The sequence below is a fragment of the Artibeus jamaicensis genome, unplaced genomic scaffold, assembly GCF_021234435.1.
Source record: "Artibeus jamaicensis isolate MK-2021 breed Jamaican fruit bat unplaced genomic scaffold, CSHL_Jam_final scaffold_1964, whole genome shotgun sequence".
Taxonomy (NCBI): Eukaryota; Metazoa; Chordata; class Mammalia; order Chiroptera; family Phyllostomidae; genus Artibeus; species Artibeus jamaicensis.
This window is the reverse complement of record NW_026522030.1, coordinates 26,368,430-26,394,458: the sequence shown is the minus strand read 5'-3', so window position 1 is coordinate 26,394,458 and position 26,029 is coordinate 26,368,430. Positions and strand designations below refer to the sequence as shown.

Sequence of the window (26,029 nt, the reverse complement as noted above, 5' to 3'; positions counted from 1 at the left end):
ATCTTTCATTCTGAGGTAGGGGTCTTGGAGACAGCATTATATATAGGTCTTGTTTTCTTATCCATTCAGCTACCCTATGTCTTTTGATTGGAACACTAAGCCATTTACATTTAAAGTGATTACAGATAAATATGTATTTATTGACTTTTTTAAAGCTATTTTCTCTGGTTTTTTCCTTTTTCTTCTTAAAGCAAGACCTTTAACATTTGTTGCAATACTGGTTTAATGATAACAAATTCCTTTGGTTTTTTTTCTTTGTCTGGAAGTTTCTTATTTCTCCTCCAATTTTAAATGATAGCCTTTCTGGGTAAATTAGCCCTGGTTGTAGGCCCCTGCTTTTCATCACCTTGAGTGATTTCATGCCAATCCCTTGAAATGTTTCTGTTCAGAAATCACATGACAGTCTAATGAGAGCTCCCTTGTAAGTAACTTAATTGCTTTTCTCTTGTGGCTTTTAAGATTCTCTCCTGGTCTTTAAGCTGTGCCATTTTAATTATGATGTGTCTTGATGTGGGCCTCTTTGGGTCCATCTTCTTTGGGAAACTCTGTGCTTCCTGGACTTATATGCCTTTTCTTTCACCAGCTTAGGGAAATTTTTTGTCATTATCTCTTCAAATAAGTTCATAACCCCCTGCTCTCTCTTCTCCTTCTGGTATCCCCATGATGTGAATGTTGTTATATTTCATGTTGTCCCAAAGGTCCCTTGAACTCTCCTCATTTTTTTAAATTCTATTTTCTTTTGCTACTCTGATTAGGTATTTTTTCCTACCTTTCACTGATTCAATCCTCTGCTGTACCTAACCTACTATTTATTCCTTCCAGTGTATTATTTCATATATTGCATTCTTTGTTTCTGACTGGTCCTTTTGTATTGTTTCTATGCCTTTTTTCATACTGTTGGGCATCTTTGTAATCATTAATTTACACCACATCTGATAAACTGCTTGCCTCCATTTATCAGCTCTTCTTCTAGAAATTTTACTTTTCTTTCCATCATTTAGGGCCTGTTTCTTTGCCTTCCTATTTTGGCTGCCTCTTTGTGTTTCTTTCTATATATCAGGTAGCTCTGTAAAGAGTCTAATGCAGTCCTATATCAGACACTGCCCCTGGACTACCTGTTTAGAGCTATCAGTAATCCCCAACTTGTGGGGAATCATCCTGCTGGACCTGGATGTTTACCGAAAGAACCAAGACCAGCTTTACCAGCACCAGGCTGGCAAAGGGTCAGCTAAAGTCTCAAAGCTTCCATAGATCTGTCTTCACCCACAGGCTAATAGGCTTAATCACCAGAAGTACCTCCAAGTGTACTCCTCAGCAGCCCAGCTTAAGCTCCACAGAGTGGGGTTATTGCTTTCCCCCAGGGCTGTTGCCTCACAGAGGGGAGTGCTCTGTCCAATAAAGAGAGCTCTGTAATATGGGAAATGACTGAGCACAAAGATCCTGGCAGCTGACCCTTCAATTCTCCCCCCACAGCCACCAACTCCAGACTCTCCTCATGCATCTTGCATCCACTCTGCCCTCTCTCTGCTGAATCTCAGGCTAGGTGGCTACAAATGAAATTTTGTGCATTGGCTCTTGAGGAGGCATTCTAGCCATCTCTTTCTGGAGGGCAGAAACCCCGCTGCTTTTCATAGCTGGATGTTATTTGGCTTCCTTTCCTGGTTCTGGTGCTGTAGGCTGTGGAGCCCAGCTTGGGGAGCCCAGCTTGGGGTTTAGACTCCACAATTCTCAGGGGTTGGAAGCCCTCCTTCCTGGCCACTGACTATCGCCCTGGAATTCCATCTGCCTACCGTGGGAGCCCATACAGCCTTCTCATTCTTCCATACTCGCTACCAGTCCTGATGTGGTGGTATGGTTTCTTCTATAAGTCCTTGGTTATAAAGCTTCTCTCTAGCTAGTGTTCAGTTGATTATTCAGAATGATTTTTCTATAATTTAGTTATAATTCCAATTTGGTGCTTTGAGTTGGTTAACATAGCTTCCACCTATTCCAACGCCATCTTGGATCTCTCCTCCATCTTTCTTAAGGCCTAGTTGTTTAGTTCTTAATTCAAATCTTCGAATCACACAGAATCCTTCTGGCAAATTATTTTTTGCCAGAGTTAATCAGAATTGCTTCTATTGTTCAACAGTAAAAAAAGAACAACAACAATAACAAAACCCACTATGCCCTGGCCAGCATGGCTCACTTGGCTGGAGCATTATCCCACAGCCAAAGAGTTGTGGGTCTGAATCCCAGTTGGGGCATGTATTGGAGAGAAATCAATGTTTTTTTCTCATGTCAATGTTTTTCTCTCTCCCTTCCTAAGAACTGTCCTTGAGTGAGGATTAAAAACAAAAACTAAAATAAATAAGAAGAAACTAAAACAGAAACCAACTTAAAGGAGTATGATCTGTGTCAATCTAATATATTGATATACCTAAAAAAATGTTAACCAGTATTTCCTTTGAAAGCATCTTATCTAATTTCTATATTAAGACAACAAAAAGAGGTGGAAAAGATTAAGTTTATCACAGAAAAAAATTAATCTAACTCAGAAAAATACAATTAGGATTAAGATATATAATACAAAAAAATCTGATTAAGCCCAGAGTAAATTGTGTACATGCTCTTTTCTATGGAATAGCTTAAAAGAACTGAATAATTACTTTAATCCAAATTAGTAATAATCAGGAGAAAATAACAAATTTACCTTTTAAATAATTATATAAGTGGATATTCAAAAATAATAGTGATATAGCAAAAAAAAAAGATTCATGTTAATGTTACACAAAAAGAGTTGATATCAATTACTCCACCCAAACTGAAAGCAAAAGGAGCAAAAAAGTATTTCACTGTAGTTAAAACACAGTAGTTATCCCAATATAGGAAAAGTTTACAAGGAAATAAAGTAGATAGGCAAAAATGATTTAGAATTCAATTTAAATCTTTGAAAACTAGAACACATATTACAAAGATGTCAATGTATGATCAATTAGCCAATAAAGGCTTGTAGAGAGCCTTCTGTATGCTTTGCCTGTAGGGTTTTAAAGAAGCAGCATAAATTTGGCTTTGCCTTCAAAGAATTTTTTTACTCCATTTGGGGATAGAAGACTAACACATAGGAAGTACAGAAAACAGAATACAATATTAAACTTACAAAAGTCAAGGGGAAAAAGATAAAAAACTATTCAGAGAGGCATATGGAAAAGAAACTAATTCAAGTTGGTCCTAAAGAATATACATAATTTGAACAGGTAGAAAAAGGAATCGAAGAGTTTTAGGAAGAAAGAGCCATATGAACAAAGATACAAAGATATTAAGAATAGATACAGGGTAAGGCAAAAGTAGGTTTATAGTTGTTTGTATGGGAAATAATACAATTAATAAAATGAAAATGAACTGTTTTGCATATTCACATCTGTAAACCTACTTTTGCCCTGCCCTGGAAACCAAGGAAAGAGACACCTAATAAAAAGAGAATTCTATACAATACAAGAAATGTGGGGGAAAAAATAGCTTTGGGTGAGTAATTTAAATTCCCATTCCACTCATGCTACCTCTGTCAAGTTACATAATTTGCGAATTTCAGTTTCCTCATATATATTTAAAAAAATACAGATATCACCCTTTCAAGGTAATTTTAAAGATCTACAATCTAATATATGTACAATATCTACCACAGTGCCTACATGGCATAAGAGTTACACACAGTACCTTGGAATTCCCCTCCTCTGTGTTGGAGAACAGCATAAGTTAATATTGCTTAGGTAGATTTAGTCTCCACACTATCCCTAAAACTTAAGAATTTGAAAGATGAAAGAAGAATGGTGACAGAAGTAATTTTAAAGAAATAAGCTGAATATTAGAAGAATGAGAACTTAGAATCAATGTGCCTGGCTAAACCACCATAATCTCAGCAGCCAAGGACATGTACCAGAACATAGCAGTGCAGAAAATAATGAAGGCTGTATCTTAGAAAAGGATGACTAAGTTTTGGAATTCACTGAATATGAAGCATGAAAGAAAAATAAATCAAAGATAAGATTTCTGACCCAACTTAACAGGGAGATGACAGTGCAAGACTAAATCATTAGGAAAGGCAAAAAAAAAAAAAAATACCATGATTCCAAATTCTCTAAACATATCTTAATTAGAGATTATCACAAGACTGTTCTACAGTTCCAGCCAAGATGGAGGCATAGGTAGAAACCTTTCGCTTCCTTGCACAACTAAAAGGAAGATAACAACCAATCCAAAATTAATAAACAACCAGTAGCGCCAGAAAAATCAAACTGCATGGAACTCCAACAACCAAGGAATTAAAGAAAAAATCAATCAGAACAACCAAACTGGTGTGCCAAGGCAAAGAAATATGGCCCAAATGAAAGAACAGAGCATAATCTCAGAAAGAGAACTAAACAAGGAGGACAGAGCCAGCCTATCTGATAGAGAATTTAAAGTCCTGGTAATCAAAATGCTCACAGAACTGATTAACCTTGGTCAAAAAATAAAAAAAACAAATGAAAGATACCCAAAATGAAATAAAGCAAAATATTCAGGGAACCAACAGTGACAGGAAGGAAACTAGGTCTCAAAGCAACAATTTGGAACAGAAGGAAAAAATAAACATCCAATGGGAACAGAATGAAGAAACAAGTATTCAAAAAAGTGAAGAGCGTCTTACAAACCTCTGGGACAACCTGAAATGTCTCAATATCTGAATTACAGGAGTGCCAGAAGGAAAAAAAGAAGACGAAGAAATTGAAAACTTATTTGAGCAAATAATAGACTTCCAGGAAACCCAGAGAGTCCCAAAGAAGTTGGACCCATGGAAGCACACACCAAGGTACATCATAATTATATTAGCCAAGATTAAAGATAAGGAAAGAACCTTAAAAGCAGCAAGAGAAAAGGAGAGAGTTACCTACAAAGGAGGTCCCATAAGGCTATCAGCTGATTTCTCAAAAGAAACCTTGCAGGCAAGGGGCTGGAAAGAAGTATTCCAAGTCATGAAAGGCAAGGACCTACATCCAAGATTGCTCTATCCAGCAAAACTTTCATTTAGAATGGAAGGGCAGATAAAGTGCTTGCCAGATAAGATCATGTTCAAGGAGTTCATCACTACCAAGCCCTTATTAGATGAAATGTTAAAGGGACTTATCTAAGAAAAAGATCAAAACTATGAACAGTAAAATGACAACAAACTCACAACTATCAACAAATGAATCTAAAAGAAAAGAAAAACAATGAAAACAAAAACTAAGCAAACAACTAGAATAGGAATAGAATCAGAGAAATGGACATTATTACATGGAGGGATTTCAGTGGGGAGTGGGAAGGGAGGAATGGGGGGAAAGGAACAGGGAAGAAGAAGCATAATTAGCAGGCATAAAAATGATGGGGAGAGATAATAAATGGTACAGGAAACAAGACTTAAAAACAAAAGCAAACTAAAAGGACAGCTAGATCAGGAGTGGAAACACAGAAATGAAGATCTCAAGGAGGGTTAGCAACAGGGGAGTGGGAGGAGGAGAAGGGGGGAGCAGGTACAGAAAATAAGTAGCATAGACAGTAGATAGAAAATAGATGGGGGGGGCAAGAATAGCATGGGAAATATAGAATCTAAAGAACTTGAGACACATGGACATAAACTAAAGGAAGGGTAATGGTGGGGATGGGGGGTAGGGTGGAGGGGAATGAAGGGGGGAATAGAACAACTGTAACAGCATAATCAATTAAAAATTTTTTTAAATAAAAAATAAATAAAATTAAAAAAAGACTTAAAGAACTTATATGTATAATCCACAGACATGAACTAAGGTGGGAGGAATGGGTTGGGGGGGCAGCGTAGAAGGGGAATAAAGGGAGGAAAAATTGGGAAAACTGTAATAGCATAATCAATAAAAAAGACTGTTGTAAGCTTAGGTACCAATCTAATAAATCAGTCTGCAAAACACCAAACACTAAAATGCAATTAAAACCATGATTTTTTAAGTGTCATATTAAGTTTGCAACACAATTCCTACTTATTTTGTTTGCACTATAAGAGGAAGAGGAAAGAAAAAAAAAGAGGAAATAGTAGGCACTATAGGACTGAAGAAGATACATGTGCCCAAGATGGAGTACTTCACATTCCTTTCCTCTTGGCTTCCTTCATTGTCTCCTTCGCCCCATCTAGCAGTAAACCATTTTTTTGTATTCAAATAAATTTATAGCTAAAGGGTTTATGATCAGTTAAATAGTATAAAGAACCTATAAAACACAGGAAGGACTAAATATTTGGGAACTAGATTTTAAAAAATTAATTTGTAAGCCTAAGTAACAAAACAATCTTACCCATTTTAAATTTAAGCAAAACGATTACCAAATAAAGAGTTCATTTTCATTTCTAATAAGCATCATGGGGACAAGGTTATTGTAAATCAACACAAAACATCATTCTGAAGATATCTAACACTTGCAGCCAACTGTTTAGCCACAATAGCTGTAGAGTCTTATGATTCTTTCACTGATTTTCAAAGTACAGACCACATACTGTTCACTAATTTGGAAAGCAGAATTATTTCCCCTGAAATCTTTTCATAGTCTTATCAAACATTATGATTTAAAAGGTTGTCAATGTTCTACGAAAACTGTATCTGTGCTCACCCTAATCATTAGGTTTAGTTCGCCTCAGCTAATGAATCTTCATGTTTCAGTGCTGTTTATATTTAAGTCTGCATTGTTGTATGCCTTATTACATCTCCAAATAATAAATATGGTTCAATGATTCACAGGAGAACTAAACATAGTAATGAAAACAGAACTGTAAATAATGCACCTTATAAAAACATAAATTTAAAAATAATACAGGACTAACACAGTCAATATAGAATGTAAACCTATATGTCTCTAAGAGTGATATCATATAAGCAGCTGAAAGAATTATAAATTAAAAAGTAAGATAGTTATCAGGAATTTTTATGTATTGCATTATCAATCTATTTGTTCCTAACTATGAAACATGGGCAAGACCAAGCCTGAACACACAGTTTTTGTTTCACTTTCAAAGCACAGTGACCTGTATGAGTCTTTCCAAGAATAAGTACCAAGTAATAACTTTCCAGAACAAAAATGAAAGTCACAAAGCACAGAGGATTTATCTGAATTTGCACTCCGTGGAAACCAAGCACGAGTCAAACTATTGCCAAAGAATTCATTATACCAAGAGACTTAATGACAAATATCACACTCACAAACATAAAACAGAACAAGCTAGTGGCAAAATGCCTTTATCACATGGACTGGAAAATGTAATGTGAAAGAACAATTACTATTGTACACATGCTAACAGATTACTTTACAGCAGGACAAAACCAGTGATGTGTACATTTTGAATCAACAGAATAAGAGGAAGAAATATGCAAAAAATTTGATCTGTTTATCACTGAAAATCCAAAGAGATATTCCTATTAAGTTACCATATTTTGTCATGTATAATACACGCTGTTTTGCTCAAATTTTTGAGGGAAAAATAAGGATGGGCATTATATATGGGTAGTACTAATCTGTATCTATATAAATGTTTTTAATTCTTTTATTTATGCTTATTTATTTATGTGTTAAAGTGTTACTCAAGAAAGCAATGATATCTATATGCAAAATAACACCCTGGAATACGATAATCAGTTGTGTTTCTAAATATAAATAAACAAATAATTGAAATAAAAAATTAAAACAGGAAATAACCTAAGTTATTTTCCCAAAATGTTGATACACATTATACATGGCAAAATACGGTAATTATTTGTGAGCCATGATGCACCAGGGGTGTCCTTTTGAAGTCTCTGGGCCATACTGGAAGAAGAAGAGTTATCTTGGGGCACACATTAAATACACTGCAACACATAATCACAAGAATATCTCATAATGTTTTAAGTAAATTTATGATTTTGTGTTGGGCCATATTCATAACCCCCATGGGCCACAGACACCCCAATAGACTTAAGAATATTGGCATCATTAATATCAATGTGTCATGAATAAAAAAGGTTATGCCTGGACAACATCTATGCAGAGATTTATTTCTAGGCAACAGGTGTTAGTGAATAATATGTACCTTGACCTTGACTCAATATTAAAAGAAACAGCAGAATTATGAATACAGTCAAATCAAAGTTATGGCCTATTCATCTTTTTTAAATATTAATTTTTCCTGAGATACAATTCACATAATTTATATATCTCATGTCATATAAATTCACCTATTTCAAGTACGAAACATATACTTCCTTTTGATGTATACATCTCTGCAGAAGGGAATATAAAATTATCTTTCCACACTGAAGTATGATGAAATAAATGTAAGTTTATGGATGGAAAATGTTATTTAAAGAAAATATTCCTTTATGATACAAATAATAGAATAAAGATCACCTCTATAATTTCCAGCAGCTTTAGTCACATAACTCAGCAAAATACAGACTATCTCGAATAGCCTGAACCTATCCTTTTAGGGGAAATATATTACAATTTTTAATGTTAAGGAAAATATTAGAATTAAGATCAAAATGCGGTTCAGACAGTTTGTCCCAATTGGTCTTCATCTTTTAATGAGTAACTACATTATTTATATTTATTATAAACAAAGTGTCTGTTATCCTTTTTTATCCTTATTTCAAAGGTGTTTTTGCCATTGTCTTTGCTTTATACATTTTGCTGTATGTGCTATGTTTTTTTTTTCTTGAAGTGATTTAAAATTCAAGTGAATGAAAAGTCTTATATATGTAAGTAGTTCTCTGTAAATTTAAAAAGCACACTTGGAACTAACCATAACCATATTTTGTTACTGATATAAAAATTTAAACATACTATTGCCTCCCCTGCCCTATTCCTTCCTAATTTTTGTATTCATAAATAGGCACTTCATTTTAGACAAATTATTCAAGTGAGCTATGTTCATTAATTAATTAATTCATTAATTCATTGGTGTAAACCAAGACATTAATTGCTCCTATCTCTGAAGTGACTTCATCCCATGAGAGGTTCTGCATATAAACAGGGTGAGCAAAAGTAGTTTTACAGTTTTTTTGTATGAATAATAAACTGTGTTTCATGTAGTTACAACTGTAACCCTACTTTTGCCCCAGACTGCGTATATAAACACTCAAGTATCCCAATCTCAATGATCCATTTTTCATGACTGTGGTAGCCCCTTTGAGTAAACTCAGGACAAAAGATCAATCTGTAGCGTTCCCTCATTTTCTCATTATTTCCTGATTATTGAAACCAAGGCATCCTCTAAAATTTCCAACAAACTGTTCCATTTTTCCTGAGCAAAGGTATTTAAAGAGTTAAAGCAATTTTATGAGAAAAATATTTCTTTCATGAAGTCCTGCTTCATTTTTAAATTTTTTAAATTTAAGTATGGTTAGTATATAATATTACATTAATTATATTAGTTTCAGATGTAAAGGTTTATTCTCTTTAATAACCACTTTACAATCACTATTTAGAGTTAATTCTATATTGAACTAGCTACAATATTCACTACTGGTGCTTTCCAACCACTACTGTGCTCTTTACTTAAATTTGCCTTTTAATTGGCAGAAGCACAGAAAAAATTACATAAAAGATAGAGGTGGTATGCTTTGTCAGCCCTTGCATGTGTGAGAATGTATTTCTTTAGCCATCACACAAATGACATGTTAGTGAGATAATGAATTTTTGGTCCTATCATTTCAATTCTGACATTTAAAGTAGCCAGCCTGTATACTAAGTGAAATGAAGCAAAATGCACAGGGAACCAATAGTGATGGAAAGGAAACCAAGACTCAAATCAATGGAGTGGACCAGAAGGAAGAAAGAAACATCCAAACAGAAAAGAATGAAGAAACAAGAATTCAAAAAAATGAGGAGAGGCTTAGGAACTCCCAGGCCATCTTTAAATTTTCCAACATCTGTATTACGGGGGTATCAGGAGGGAAAGAGGAAGAGCAACAAGTGGAAAAGTTATTTGAACAAATAATAAAGGAGAACTTCCTCAATCTGGAAAAGGAAATAGACTTCCAAGAAGTCCAGGAAGCTCAGAGAGTCCCAAAGAAGTTGGACCCAAGGAAAAACATACCAAGGCACATCATAATTACATTAGCCAAGATTAAAATGAAGGAGAGAATCCTAGAAGCAGCAAGACATGAGGAGACAGTCACCTACAAAGGAGTGCCCATCAGACCGTCAGCGGATTTCTCAAAAGAGACCTTACAGGCAAGAAGGAGCTGGAAAGAACTATTTCAACTCATGAAATCCAAAGACCTACATCCAAGATTGCTCCATCCAGCAAAGCTTTCATTTAGAATGGAAGGGCACATAAAGTGCTTCTCAGATAAGGTCAACTTCAAGGAGTTCATCATCATGAAACCCTTATTCTATGAAATGTTAAAGGGACTTATCTAAGAAAAAGAAGATAAAAAAGATGAACAGTGAAATGACAGCAAACTCACAGTTACTAACAACCACACCTAAAACAAAAGCAAACTAAGAAGACAGCTAGATCAGGAGCGGAAACATAGAAATGGAGATCACATGGAGGGTTAGCAACAGGGGTGTGGGAGGAGGAGAAGTAGGGAGAAGGTACAGAGAATAAGTAGCATAGACAGTGCAGAGAAAATAGACAGGGGGAGGGCAAGAATAGTATGGGAAATGTAGAAGCTAAAGAACTTTTGACACATGGACATGAACTAAGGGGGGATGGGGGAAGGGGTATACAGGGTGGAGGGGAATGAAGGGGGGAAATGGGACAACTGTAATGACATAATCAATAAAATATCTTAAAAAAATAACACTGTAAATAAATAAATAAATAAATAAATAAATGAAGTAGCCAGTCTGAATCTTCATCCTTAGCAGGCAACCTGTTTTGTCTCATGCATATGTTTATAATGCTATTTTCTTGTTTTCTCTTTCTTCAAATTAAAAACTTTTTTAAAAGACTTCAGTTTGTTTTGGTTTTTTTAAAGGCTTCAGTTCTTTCAAACCCAGATTCATGTTTAGCTTAGAAGAGAATTTTATCAACATTATCTTTAATGACTCCCTCTGTTCTGCTTGTTTCACAAACACTAATTATGCCTCTGTTGGATTTCAGTTCTATGTTCCAATCTATCATGTCAATTTTATTGGCAAAATTTATCTCAAATTTTCCTTCATACAACTGACTCAAATGTCTTCAGTGTATACCCTTTTTTTAGTCCTTCTAATGAAATTTTTAACTCTGATTTTACTTCCCAGATTTTTTATTTTACCCATCTCCCTTTCAATTTCTCTCAGCTTCTTTTTCATCTCAGTCTATTATTTTACCTAGTTATAGAACATTACTATCTCCCCTAACTTCTACAAAATTCTCTATACCCTTGGTTTTTATTAAAGCAACAAATAGGGGATATCCAAAGTCAATTTCTATTGCCTGTAGCATATCTTTATCAATACCTATTTCCAATAGATCAAATGAATGAATAACTGTTCATAAATAACACATACAACAGCTCCCAAAGTACATTTCAGCCCAGTATGTTATTTTCTTGGACACCAAACATAAATAAAGAAGAAATTGGTCTTAATAAATTATTTGATTTGGTTATTAATGATATTTAATAGAGGCACAGAAGAATAAAATCTCACATAAATAGGTTAAGAACAAATAAACAAATGCCACATAAACCATTTTACATCAAGGCTAAAAAGGAAAAGTTTCCCCTCCACATCTTCCTTTTTTTAGGCAAAACTGTCACTCAGTATTTTTAATAAGAGACCTCAGGCCCTACAAATGTAATTTTTTACTTGAATAATTTAATCCTGTTGTTCTACCTTCCCTGTCTCTCCATCAGCTGTAAAAAGGCAGATGAATTAAAGACTCAAAATAACTGTTCTGAATTATCAAAACTACCAAGAATAAATGTAATCACTCTGTTTTCATAGTTCCCAAAAAATAGAATCTCTTATTAAAAGCAGCAAACACATATGAACTAATCCACTCCTCAGAACAGTGGTGTCACACACTCAGATGCAATGCCAACTTTAAAACACATACATTCAATGAAAAATCAAGCAAAATAATTTGATTTAATAAGTTGCACCTGTTCATCTCTTTGTCTCCACTCTTGCCAATTTTCTTCTCGTGAATCCTTCTTTACCGGGTTTGGTAAAGAAAGTTCATGTTGAACATTACAAGTGACATGGGAAGATTTCTGAGGAATCTTCTTAAAAGCAAGATTCCTGAGCTATGAAAAAACAAAGAATATTTTAAATTCAGTTTACCAGTCCTGAGTACAAATTATTTTTTCAGGAGTTAAGAAATCAACAATATTTTTACACTTCTAAATACTACTCCCAATGCTATTTGTGTTTGTCATAATCTTTGTGGAATATTAATTTTGCCAGCATTTGAGATGATGCTGGATTTCTAGATGAAATGATTAGTTGGTGAAAATGTATTACACCCTATTATATCATTACTTTAGTGATTCTATTTTAGTAAGGGGAATAAGTTTACAGGAGTACTGTGTGCTTTTGAATGTGTGTTTTTAAAATGCAAAATAATAGGATTCAAAAAGATTAAAGTTTAATAGCTTACAAATTTAAAAGTTTAAATAGTGCGAAAATATATCATATAATTCTAACAACTACTTTGCTAGCTCTGAAAAATATAGGGGTTAGTCTCAAAGTAATACAATAAACTAAAACTGTACTGGCCAAGCCACTTCCCAACAATAAGATTTATCTGAGATGCAAAAACTGAAACAAGAAAGAAATATATTGAGAGATTGTTATAGATTTCATTGTATTTCCCCAAAAGATATGTTACAGCCCTAACCCTCAGTGTCTGTGAATATGACCTTATTTGGAAACAGGGTCTTTGCAGATCAAGATGAGGTGTAATCAAGATGAGGTGATAATGAATTAAGGTAGGCCCTAATCCAATGTGACTGGCATCCTTATTAAGAAGAGGTGATGAGAAAGATACACAAAGAGAATGCCAAACAACTAACAGAGGCAAAGATTGGAATGATGCAGCTTGCAAGTCAAGGACTGAGGGCTACCACAAGAAGCTAGGAAGAGGCAAGGAAGATTTCCACTTTTGAGTCTCAGAGAGAACAAAGCTCCTGTTGACACCTTGGTTTGGACTTCCAGACTCTAGATAAGGGTGTCAGACTCATTTTTACTGGGGGCCACATCAGCATCACAGTTGCTTTCAAAGGGCTGAACGTAATTTTAGGACTGTATAAATGCAACTACTCCTTAGCTAGGGGCAAAGAACTCTACATTCAGCCCTTTGAAGGCAACCACAAGGCTGATGTGGACCCCAGTGAAAATGAGTTTAACACCCCTGCTCTAGAACTGTTAGAGAATAAATTCCTATTGTTCTAAGCCACCTTGTTTGTGGTACTTTGTTATGACAGCCTTGGAAAACTAATAAAGAGGCTTTAAATCAAGGATCAAAATTTTCAATTAATAATCAATATATAGTTCTGCAAAAGGCAGTCATGAGCTACAAACACCCCTTTAAATAGCTGGGTTTTGTTGTGGGAAGGACATAACAAGAAGAGATGCCACTGGAGATGAAGCACTAACAAGTAGACTTGCTTTACAGAAAGTAAAGACTGATAGAACTACAGCCATCGAAGTGAAGTGCAAAGGGATCACGAGGCTCCTTCTCAGATACATGATTTCTTGTTCTCTAATGTAAATTCTATTATTTTCTCTAATGTAAATTACCTTATTTTCTGTTCCTCCATATCACCATTAATTCCAAAAAGAAAGTGGTGGGCAATCAAAAGTTCTGAAAGACTGGACTTTTGAAAGAATTTATGGTGTGGAAAATATCTTTTAAAGTTATTCTCTGGGAAGCATTTAAAAATATTTAGAAAGCAATGGTAATGAAAATGTAATAAAAAACTTAGGCTTTTTCCTATGTTTTGGCCCTTATAAAATGAATATAGAAAAGAAACCACTTTTCCTATTTGTCTCATTAAGTGATATTGAAAAAGGTCCCTATATACCCAACTGCTCCTTGTACTAAAAGAAAAACACAACTGTTTTTCAGCATTTCTTTTAAAAACAAATGGGTACATTAAGTGCTGGCCATATATCTCAGGCTAAGAATATCTAGGAGAAAGGAGCCTGCCATACACTTACTACCCTAAAAAAAGAGATGACTATCTGGAGGCAGCCCAAGTGTCCATCAACAGATGAGTGGATAAAACAATGACAGTATATGTACACAATGTAATAAAAAAGAAGAAAAGTTTATCCTTTGCAATAACATGATTGACCTGAAGAACATTATGCTAAGTGAAATGAGCCAGTCAGAGTAAGACAGATTGATTTCACTTCTTTGTGGACTTTAATGAACAAACTGAACTAACAAACAAAATAGACAGACTCATAGATAGAGAGCAGGCTAATAGATCTAGGGGGCAGTTAGGGGGTGGGAGGGATTAAGCAAAAAAGAAAAAAAGACTCAGGGACCTGAACAACGGTGTGGTGATTGAGGGAGGAAGGAGTATAAGGGGGATAAATGGTAATGGAAAAATACAATAAAAAATAAGATAGGATAGGATAGGATACAATAGGACACAATAGGATAGGAAAGGAAAAATAAAAATAAAATGAAAGAGATGATCATCAAATGCATAAAAAGGTATGCTTAGGCTAATCATAGGATTATTGCCTGTGATAGTAAAAAAAAAAAAGAAAAGAAACCACCTAAATGTTTATCACAAAGGTTCAATTAAAATATGATACAGCCATGTAATTAAATAATGTGGAATCATTTAAAATAATGTAGCTCTTCATTTACTAATATAGAAAACTGCCCATGGATAATTAGGGGAAAAAAGCCAGTATAAAAGTCTATCATAGAATCCCATTTTTTGGTCAGGTAAAATATGAATACAGATATATGTGTATTTATATATCTATATATTCATATAAATTTATACATATATATAAGACATACCAAAATATTAATTAGTTATATCTCTAGTTATATTTACAAATGGCCTTTGTTTCCTTTTAAGACTTCTTTAGCTTTAGCAAAGAATACATAAGTTTCCACGGTCAGAAAAAAAATAGAGTCATTTAAAAAATGTTCATTACATTAAATTTAGATAAACACAAATTGCCCTGGCTGGTGTGGCTCCGTGGATTGAGTGCCAGCCTGCAAACCAAGGGGTCACTAGGTCGATTCCCAGTGTAGGGTGCAAGCCTGGGTTGCAGGCCAGGTCCTCAGTGCGGGGGTACACTAGACACAATCACACATTAGTGTTTCTCTCCTTAAGTCTCTCCCTCCCTCCCTCCCCCTCTCAAAAATAAATAAATCTTTTAAAAAATTAAATACATACAAATTTTCATCCATTCATTCAAGTCATATTTACGAAGCACCTATGGACCAAGTACTATTGATACATGAGTAAACAAGATAGTACCTGTCCTCATGATGCTTAGTCTATTGGGAAAGCAGACACAAATAATTATAATTGTTACCTCATTTGCTTCACTCTGCTGCTGCTCCTTCTTTTTTCTTCTTTTCTCTCTCTTTTTCTCATTTGTAGTTGATTTGCTTGTTTGAGACTTTCCAGTATTCCGACCTTTGCCTTTTCCAGGCTCAGAATCAGAGCCACTGCCACTATCCACTTGCAACAGGGCAAAGCGAGAAGCAGTAGTGGGAACAGAACTAAGAACTGCTGAGGCCATTGTAAATATTTTTCTTCTAAAATATTTCTGTCAAGAATAATTCCTGTGGAGGGAGAAGAGGAGGCAGGTGAGTAAACATTATCATTATATACATATATTTCTCTGGACATAGGATTTAATAATATTTGGATTCAAACCCATAGTCCTATGGGCAATAACATACTTTTTAACTTAAGACAACATAAAATTGTGTAACAGAAAATAAGTTTTTGGTTTTTTATATCCTTGTATACACACACACACACACACACACATTCCTAAATCAAAAGGGTTTAAAATAGAAAAATACGTGTTTATCCTCAACCTCCAAAACAGGGGGGAAAAGGAGTAGAGAAAGAATGGTCTATATACAAAATGCTGCCTTAAGTTTGATCCTAGAGATTCCTACTAAGTCACAGAACTGAGAGAAAAATAGAGAACTTAAATTCCCTCAAAGAAAAGTTTTCAAAATCACCTTCCACATTATGTTAGGTCACTAGCCTCAGTGCCTCCTACCATTTCCAGAATAAGTATGTGGGAGTGGTTTCATTTACTGGTTTTTCAGCTTTTCAAGAACCTTTTAGACTTAGAATATTAAAAGTCCTCTAGTAATTTCTAACCCAATTCTATAGTTTTAGAGATGAGGCCCCTCATGCTTAGAATGGTTAAGTGACTTGCTGGGAAAGTCAAGACCTGAACCTACACATGCTAAACCTGACTGCAAATTCAAAGAAATCAGCTTTGTAACTACTTAGAAAGACTAGGTTCTCTTTCAATTAATATGAAAACATTTTTTAAAAGAAATTGTGAAACTCAGACATTTATTCATTTTATTTTGAAATGTATAGGGTATACAACTGAATAAAATACTGTGTTTTTTTAAATAATAACTGAACACTCCAAGTACCCAACACTAAGATTAACAGAACATTAATGCACCCTGTGCCTCTCCCCAACAGAATCCCCTACTCTCCCATCCAGAGATAACTATTATCCTGACTTTTTTATTATTACTTTTTCTTCAAAGTTTTATTGTATTTGTCTTAAGTCACAGTGCTCGTATCTTAACAAGTTACTATCATTTCCACAATATCCTATTGTTTACATGAGTACACCCTAATTCAGTGTGGGAGGAAACTATGCAAAACTGTGAATACTAAGAGGTGGGAATAATTAATGCCCATTTTGAAAGCTAAAAGCAACTATTAGTTTGTATGTTTTCAGGAGGGAGCAAAAATGAGAAGCATGTGTTTAATCTTCCATCTTAACCTAAGAATCCAGCAAATCAAAACAAGAGTTGATATTTTAAGACATCATCTAGTAGTTATTAAATCAAAGTATTTTTATTGTAATACCATCTTTAAGACCTATTCCTCCTGTGCTCAGAAATAATGTAAATTGAGATATCCCAACATACAGAGATCATATCATACTGATAAATTACAACTATATATTACAATTATATATTTTTTAGGCTTAACTTCCTTGCAAGCATGAGAACTGAGATTTTTTAAATTACTAGGAAAAAAATATTACAAAATGAAATGAATTTCAGACTAAAAAATATTACAGAATACATTAATTCTACTAAAATTCTGTTAAGGTTTAGTGGCTTTGAACACTTCAAGTAAAATAATCCAACAAAGTTGTTCAACAAAGATTATTATATTTAATTTCAATTGTTGGGACTATAAATTGCATTTGGTAGCTGTTCACAAACTATCATTTTCCTGATGAATGCAGACATGACCATGTGACTGATTTTAGCCAGTGAAACATAAACTTTAAAAGCCAGAACATGGCCCACCATGTTCTCTCCTGCTTCTATGATTGTGGAAGCATATGATGAGATAGTCTCCATCAATCATAACTGATGGAATCTGAAACCACAATGAACAAAGTCTCCATACTAACCTGGATGCAGGGTGGGGCAAAAGTAGGTTTATAGTTGTGAGTATAAGAAACAGAGTTTATTCTTGTGTTATTAATTAATCACTGAATTATTTTTCTATACATACAACTGTAAACCTACTTTTGCCCCACTCCATATGTGGCTTGATCAAGAAAGCAACTTTACCTCTTTAAGCATCTGAGATTTTCAGGTTGTTATTGCAGTATAATCTGGCCTCACCAAGACTGATACCTTATACAAATATATTTCTTTTCCATTCGAAGACATATCAAAGTCATGAATTTCATATTTGGATTGTTCTGCATGAGTTAAATGATCACAGATATCTTTCCTAAAATCTCTCTCCAAAGCTCACAAAAATTTTCTTTCTATGGCATAGGGCAGAGCTACCTTACCAGTATGTCCTCAGATATACTGGTTTCTTTATCCCGCAAGGAGCCAAGTAAACCCTGGAGAATGCAGATACTCTGGGCCAGTCACTGCCAGACACAAGCAGCCTTATCTGATGCTCCCTAGGGGACAACTCTGTACATATGCTACTCTGTAGTTATTTGTCAACTGTGACAAGAGAAGTGCTCAAGCCTCCGAAAATCTACAGACAGCTGCAGAATGCGCTGTTGCTGATCAGAGTAGATAGGTTACTGGAACTGTTAGAAGAGTCTGTATTCTAGGTACCCAAAATGCAAGGTATGCAGTATAGAGAGCAGCAATTTCTGTCAGGAGTGGGGATGTACAAAATCTTTAAGTAAGCAAGGTTCCGAGCAATGGCCTGCATTTTTTTTCACATGGCTTTATTTTTTTTTTTAAACCTCACCCAAGAATATGTTTACTGATTTGGGGGAGGAAGGTTAGGGTTAAGGTTAGCCATCAGTTGCCTCCTATATACACCCCCACTGGAGATCGAACCCACAACCTAGGTATGTACCCTGACTGGGGAGTGAACCCACAACACTTTGTTGTACAGGAGGACCACTCCAACTAAGTAAGCCACTCAGCCAGGAATATATACCTTTTTAATGGCATAAGATCTAGCTGCAAGGTGACTGCATATGCATATGCTTTCTGCAAATTAGAGCTTCATTATTTTAAACACTAGAAGTTGGAAAGTTCAATTGAATTTGAACTTTCATTTTATCACAAGAAATTCTGTATTATTAAATTTTGATCAGAGAAGATTTTAGGTTCTTTAAAAGTAATTTCAATCATTATAAATTATCAAATGGTTATAGAATAAAAATGTTTTGTTATTACCTACTAATCCAAACATTTCAATGGAAACTCAATTTGAAGCATTTAAAAGTTTTTTTTTTATTTATTTTTCAAGTATAGTTTTCTGTCTTTTACTCCCATCTCAGCCCACCCCCTGTGCTCCCCACCTCCCTCCCATTTCCACCCCCCTTAGTTGTTGTCCATGTGTCCTTTATACTAGTTCCTCTAAATCCCTCCCCTTTTTCCCCTGAAATTCCCTCCCCTCTTCCCTCTGGTCGTTGTCCCCTGTTCTCTATTTCAGTGTCTTTGGTTATATTTTGCTTGCTTGTTTGTTTTGTTGTTTAGCTTCCTGTTAAAGGTGAGATCATATAGTATTTATCTTTCAACACCTGGCTTATTTCACTCAGCATAATGCTTTCCAGTTCCATCCATGCTGTTGCAAAGGGTAGGAGCTCCTTCTTTCTTTCTGTTGCATAGAATTCCATTGTGTATATGTACCATAATTTTTTGATCCATTCATTTACTGATGGGCACCTAGGTTGCTTCCACCTCTTGGCTATTGTAAATTGTGCTGCTATGAACATTGGGGTGTGAAGAAAGCATTACTTAAAAGCCTGGATCAGAAACTGTGTATTTTTATTTCATAGGTAAATTTTACTTAAAAATTTATGTTCATGGATGCAAGCACAATTTTCTCACTGAAAAGAATCTGAAATTCTCATAAATTCAGACAAGATCGGGCGCATTCAGAGTGGTATGGCCATAGACTGAAATTCTCATAAATTCAACATTTAGTATTTTTCTATTATATTTTGTTTTACCTATCCTAATTATATGCTATAAAGAAAATGTAACACATTTTTTCCTACCCAGTTCTATACAGACACTGTAGCTCTCCTCCCAGTTTGGGGACAATGGGATACCTATGGTCCTTTACATTAGTACTGCTAAGTCAAAGAGAAGAAAAGCACTAGACAAGAATGCTGATCTGGAGCAAGAGTGCCTGGGCAAATCCAACTTGCTGCTTGCTATGAGCCCCTGAACGACCTATTCAATCTGTGCTTCCTCATGTGTGAAATTGGGATAACAGTGCCCACTGAGGTGTTAAGGTTAAATTAGTTAATGTACTTTACATACACTAATAGAACAGGAGCCAATACAGCAGAAGCACTCAAATATATAAATATCTACTAGTATTCTTACTATAATTACTAACTGAAATGTGTCTTAGGGTCCTATGAGGCATAGAAGAACTGGTACAAACAATTTTAAAATGTGGCTAAGCATGTCTGACTCCACTGCAAAAATATTTTGAAACTTAAATCAACATCTAGCCATTCCAAAAGCTAAGGCTTTAATCTTTGACATGAAAGAAAAAAGCTGTTTGGCACTGAGAAATAAGTGTTGAGCAGTGAGCCACTGAAAAGAGTCAAAGACCTAAAGATTACACTTAATATACTACTGAAGGAAAACACTAATCTACCTGAAACCCAAAAATCATGGTAGGAAATATGTCTTACACAGTGGGCATACAGTGGACAGACAATAAATGTTCCTGAATGAATAAAAAAATAATAAAACACACAGAGTAAAGAAAGATCATTAAAACAAATACTATTACCCTAAGAAAAGAATGATAAAAACTCAAAAGACAAAACAAAGTAATTTTTCTGAGGAGGCAGCTACCTCAGCAACCCATGTATTAAAATATACTCTTTTAACTTAGGAAAGGGTGGAATGAAAAGGGGGAAGTGCTCACCTATAATGATCCCTTGTTTGGTCAGCAGTAGGAATGTAAAAAAGGAGAACAGGATAGTGGCAACCACTTGCAATGTACTTCACATAACAGTAAATATTAAAGAATAGATCTACTTAGCAGCTGAGGGCGTAGAAGACGGGACAAATCATCTGTGCTACGTGCTGCACATGATAAAAAGCCAACACATTATCTACATCATCAGCTATGAGAGAAATCTACATACCATGTCAAAAGGTAACTAATCATTACTTCAGAAATAGAAGAGGGAGAAACATAAATTTTAAATTAAAAGGGATGAAAAATGTAAAAATAACCCTCAATCAGTAAATGTGTATTTATATACTTAACAAAAAAAAAGCATAGGACTACTCATCATGCTTATTTTACTTTCTATAGTTTATATTATTTCCCCAAATATCCTATAATGACCATCCTATTTTTCTATAGAAAAAAAATCTTATCTGGAAAGAGGAAAAGGGTCATCTATACCCAAATTTAAAAAGGTAAACATGATGTAATCAATGCCGTATTATGGATTTTTCTGCCCTGTTCCAAACTTAGAAAGGGCAACTGCAGGTCAGAATTGACAATGAGATGCCTTTGGTCCTTTACGTTAGTGATGTAGAAGACAAGTGACAACATCTGTCAATGACTACTTATGTTGTACTTTTTTTGAGAACTTTATTAACAAATATTTCAGAATTTGCAAAAAAATGCTCCTTGTTATACAACCCAGGAATTCACTTTTTTTTTAATACTGAAGAGAATAAGAAATAAACAGGCAGACTATGACAACATCGAGCTTTTTAAAGATACTTCAGGGCATGACTATTGTTAATACTCCTTCAATCTTGTCCTAAAACTCTTGCACCTCCATCCATAGTCATATTTAAGAGACATTAAGATAAATAGATTCAATAGAGCTCTTCTCCCTCTCACTTTATATTCCCTTTCTTTTTCTCTCACACAGTCTTTAAGATCTCTGACATTTATATACATTTAAATATAAACTTTAGGTATACAATGCAAAAAATTTAAATATAGCTGTCCTCCCCTAAACTACCTACATTGTTCAATCTCTAAACATGGTGGTTACTGCTATATATTAAAGACATTTACATAATACTAAAATACTACACAAATTAGATTCTTATTCCAGAAATCTGATGATTATTTCTTATGTTTCCCCTCTTCCCTTTGAGAGCCTCCTTTTATAAATAATTTAAAAGCTAACTTAAGTAGTGGAATGAAGACAAAGTTCATAAAATAATAGAAAAATAAATGATTCTGGTCAAAAAATGAACAGAAACAAGTTCACAATTATAAATATGCAGGTAGCTCAACAAATATGTATAATATTTAATAACTTCTTAATTATTAATACTACCATTAGTAAAAACTATTAATTCCTCTATATTTGACACTGCAGCAATGTTAACTTATAGGGTAGTCTCTATTTTATATATACTTAATACACCATTTATTTGACTTATTAATTATAGTATATTTTAGGGCTTTTTATTTATTTTATTTCTTTTTAGAGAGAGGGGAAGGGAGGGAGAAAGAGAGGGAGAGAGACATCAATGTGTGGTTGCCTCTTGCACACCCCCAGCTAAGGACCTGGCCCAAAACCTAGACATGGGCCCCGACTAGGAATTGAACCTGCGACTGTTCACAGGCCAGTGCTCAGTCCACTGAACCACAAAAGCCAAGGCTTTTTTTTTTTTAAGATTTTAATTTTATTTTTAGAGAGGGAAGAAGGGAGGGAGAAAGAAGAGAGAAACATCAAATGGTTGCCTCTCCCGTGCCCCCAACTGGAGACCTGGCCTGAAACTCAGGCACGTGTCCTGACCAGGAATTGAACCAGTGACCTTTTGGTTCACAAACTGACAATCCACTGAGCTACACCAGCCAGGTAAAATATTTTTTAAAACTTTTATTTATTCCTCAAAATTTACTCCGGTGCTAGATTCTCTGTGAGGCTTTCTCTGACCTGACCCTCAAATTAATCATCCTGTCCTCTGTAATATTTCTGTACTTTGTTTACTTTTATTATTGAATTAATTCATTTAAAATTATGTTTACTGTTGAAGCTAGCCCCCCTAAAAACCCTAATTTCAACATCTTGAAAGGAAAGGACCTTCTCTTTTAATCCCTAGCAAATACCATAGGACTGGGCATACAAAAAATAAATTTGTTAAATTTAAACTTTTTTAATACTTACATTTCCCAAATACAAAGCTATACATGCATTGCAAGATGTGTTCTAAAGTAAAATGGACAACAAAAGAAAATGCAAAGTGCTCTACAGATAATCCCCAAGTCCCATAATACAAATGTGATTTCAAGATTATTGGCATTTCAAAGTTGTTTCATTGTAAGTGCCATTCTACCAACTGATTATTGCAACTAATTTTGCTTGGAAAACATAATCATTTAAGAAAACATTCATTTAGGATTTAAAGTGTTGACTAAAAAGAATTAGGCTCTATCAGGTGTTTAAAACAAACTATTTCTAAAAATGAATAGCCTAAACTACAGGTTGCAGGATTTCAAAAGGGCTGGTAATACTTGTCTCTGCCCAGGTTCTGAGGACCACTGCCACTATGACTTCATGCCTCTAGACTATGACCTCTCCAGGGACAAGTCAGACAATAGCCGTGGTCATACCTCCATCCAGGGAACCACAATTAGGGCACTTCAAAACTGATGTATGTATAAAATCTTCAACCAAGAACAACCGTATTTTTTTCTTTTTGATAAAATAAATCACAACCATCTTCCATTAACACTATTGATGACTTAGTCCGATTAGTGTGGCCTCACTGGAATATAACTTACATTTTTTTAAAGCATAAAATGAAATAGCATTAAACATCAGTGATTTAATACATGGTGAAGTTCTTATATTTATAAGAAGCTAAATTATAAATTATAAATCTTAATTTAAGATTCACAATCAACAAGTGCCAAATGTATACCAAGACTTTGCTCCCAAGTACTGCAAACAAGCCATATAAACTTAATGAGTTTGCTTTAAATTCCATTTTTTCTTCATAAATAACTGCCTCCCCTTTCCAAACCTGCAGGGCCTATTTTCTGTGGGCTGGGAAATCTCAGCAAAAAGTACCAACGGGTATTGTAAGGACCTAAAGGATTCTCCCATCAATTAAGTACATGTATTTTCATTTGCCCCAATGTTCTTTTGGTCAACTTGTACGTTTTTGCTTTTCGTCCACAGAGTGAAAACATTATTTAGTACCTTACAGACAAGCCTGTGGTAATCCTTTACGATAATTAAGTGCATCGTCCATTGATTAGAATTTGACTATATCAACTATAGTGTTATAAACCTGTTGAGGAAAAAGACCCCATATTTCCATAGATTGAAGATTTTTATTATCTCAATTTGCCATAAAGTTTCTCTAGTATTCTTACAGCTACAAGTCAAATTTATTGAGCTGCTGATTCAGGTTATAATCACATAACCTACTACTGCCTACATAAATAGGCAATAATGAATGGAGGGGAAATTTTTTCACTAGTGCTTCCAATGGAAGAATAAAAACTCGAAAGGAAGCCAGAAAGACTATTTAATAGGATAATTCTGCCACTGCTGTTCGGTATCGCCTATGTACCCTAAATTCTAGAGATCTCACAAAATTCTACCAGACCGCTTGTTGCGAACAGTAACAGCAAAAAAATAAAATAATTAAACAGACTTCTCACTTATTTTTCAATAGCTAGCGAAAAGGAGGAGGAGCACTTTCCTGAAAAAGTAGTTCACTAGATACCTCACGCATGAATGAAAGCCAAATCTCACCCACAGGCTGTTAACCGATGCTCCAAAACTTATTCGCACAAAGTACGTAGAGAAAGAAATAGGGTTTGACGAGACCTAACTCAAGCAAAAATGAGGCTTCAAAACCTGAAAGGGAAAAAAGAGTGAGTTATGTCGCAGCTCCAGAAATTTCCGAGCGCCTGCCCGGCTCCCTGAAAGGGAGCGCAGTGCCCGCGACGCGGAGTGGGCAGCGGCACCTGTCATTCCGCCGCTCGGCGACTGAGGTAGACCCCGGCCCTGGCGGGATCTCGGGAGGCGCCGCCACGGCCCGGAGCCGCGGCCTGGGGTTGGCGGGGGTCTCTCTCCGCAGCCTCCGAACCCCGAGCGGGGCGTCCGGGGCCGCGGCCCTTCTTCCCGAGCGGCCCTCCCGCGCCCTCTACCCTACGGCTCCGGCTCCCGCCGGCGGAGCCCAGTACCTCAGGCCGAATCCCCAAGCGCCGACTCTGGAGCACACGGAGCAGCGCGGCCGGCCGAGCCGCCACTACCACTTCAGGGACGGTAGAGGGGACCCCCGCTAGCGGGGCCAGCGCACGGCGTACTCACCGGGCCTCCCTGGTCGCAGGCTTGGCCCTCTTCTACCTCCACCCTCGCCTCGGAGACTCCTGCAGCTCTCTGGGCGGCAGCCTCGGGTGCTGGGACTCGGCTGGGTCAAGGGGTGGTGGCAGGCTTGCGCTGGGCAGGCTTTCGCAGCGGCCCCGCGAGCAGGCTCCGCGCACTAACGGGACCTGAGGCGGCGGGCCGGGCAGCCGGTCAGCCGGCTGCGCGGTCCGCGGAGAGCAGCGAGGCTACACGCAGCTGTGAGGGGCAGCGAGTGTGCCGCTGCCAGCCGAGGGCGGGAGGGAAGTCCCAACGGCGGGGGCGGCGTGAGAGCCGTGGGGCGGGGCAGGGGCGGGGCTTGGCGCGCCCTGCGTTGAGAGGGGGGTTTGTTTATTTTCTCCGTTGGTTGCGGCACCGGCGCGTGGGTAGAGGTTCTCTGGTGACGCTAGCACCCCGGGTCTGGGGAGAGGACCAGAACCACCTGCTGGAGAAGGGGTGCTACGGGGGCCTGGCAGGGTCCAAACGTTTCACGTAGGCGGCGGCGCCTTGGTCCTGGGGTGACCGGGAAGAGAAGGGCTTTCCCCGAGTGTTGGAAGGAAGGAGGCCTCCCAAGAGTATGCGACTTAAGGGCATTTCCCCGCGGTTCGGAGGCTTCGCCTGCGTCGTGGAGAGTAGTTAGAGGGCCTTGAAGTGGAAGAGAGCTGTGGGACTTAGTGGTCCGGGTTCCCTGCCGCTCGAGTCTCGATCTTTAATTGGTGAAGTAGAAATGGTCCTGCAAATGAAGATTTGGATGGCAAGACAGCATCGTATCTCTGTAAGGAAAGATAACGAACATTGCTCATTTCTCTGTGGAGTTAACACAGCACTTTCCGTTGTCTCCCTTGGTGCTCAATCAAATAGTGTTCTCATTTTACAAGCCAAATTAATTGACTTAACCCCAAGCCTCACACTAATAATAAATGGCAGAGCCAGAATGTAGCTGTATTGACTTTAATGTGCTGCTTACCATTTCATCCCCTAAGTCACTTTGGTTTGACTAATAGGAGACACACACACCCTTTCCATGTAAGATGCTGCAGAGGGG

The 26,029-nt window shown here is 36.4% G+C and overlaps 1 protein-coding gene across 6 annotated transcripts in view; it reads right to left on the bottom strand.

Annotated features, from left to right (window-relative positions):
• Nucleotides 1-25,247, bottom strand: part of GKAP1 (G kinase anchoring protein 1) — a 66,240-nt gene extending 40,993 nt beyond the window's left edge. Inside the window, exons 1-4 of one of the 6 annotated variants that reach the window (XM_053656409.1) lie at nt 24,952-25,246; nt 24,362-24,495; nt 15,499-15,751; nt 12,090-12,233 (exon numbers count right to left, since the gene is read on the bottom strand). In XM_053656409.1, coding sequence (XP_053512384.1) covers nt 12,090-12,233; nt 15,499-15,708 — 354 coding nt within the window. In that variant the 5' untranslated portion in view covers nt 15,709-15,751; nt 24,362-24,495; nt 24,952-25,246. Of the gene's footprint in view, nt 1-12,089; nt 12,234-15,498; nt 15,752-24,361; nt 24,496-24,951 lie in introns of all 6 variants that reach the window. The other 5 variants (XM_053656408.1, XM_053656410.1, XM_037153793.2 and 2 more) reach the window with 5 other exon arrangements.
• Nucleotides 25,248-26,029: the final 782 nt, after the last annotated feature.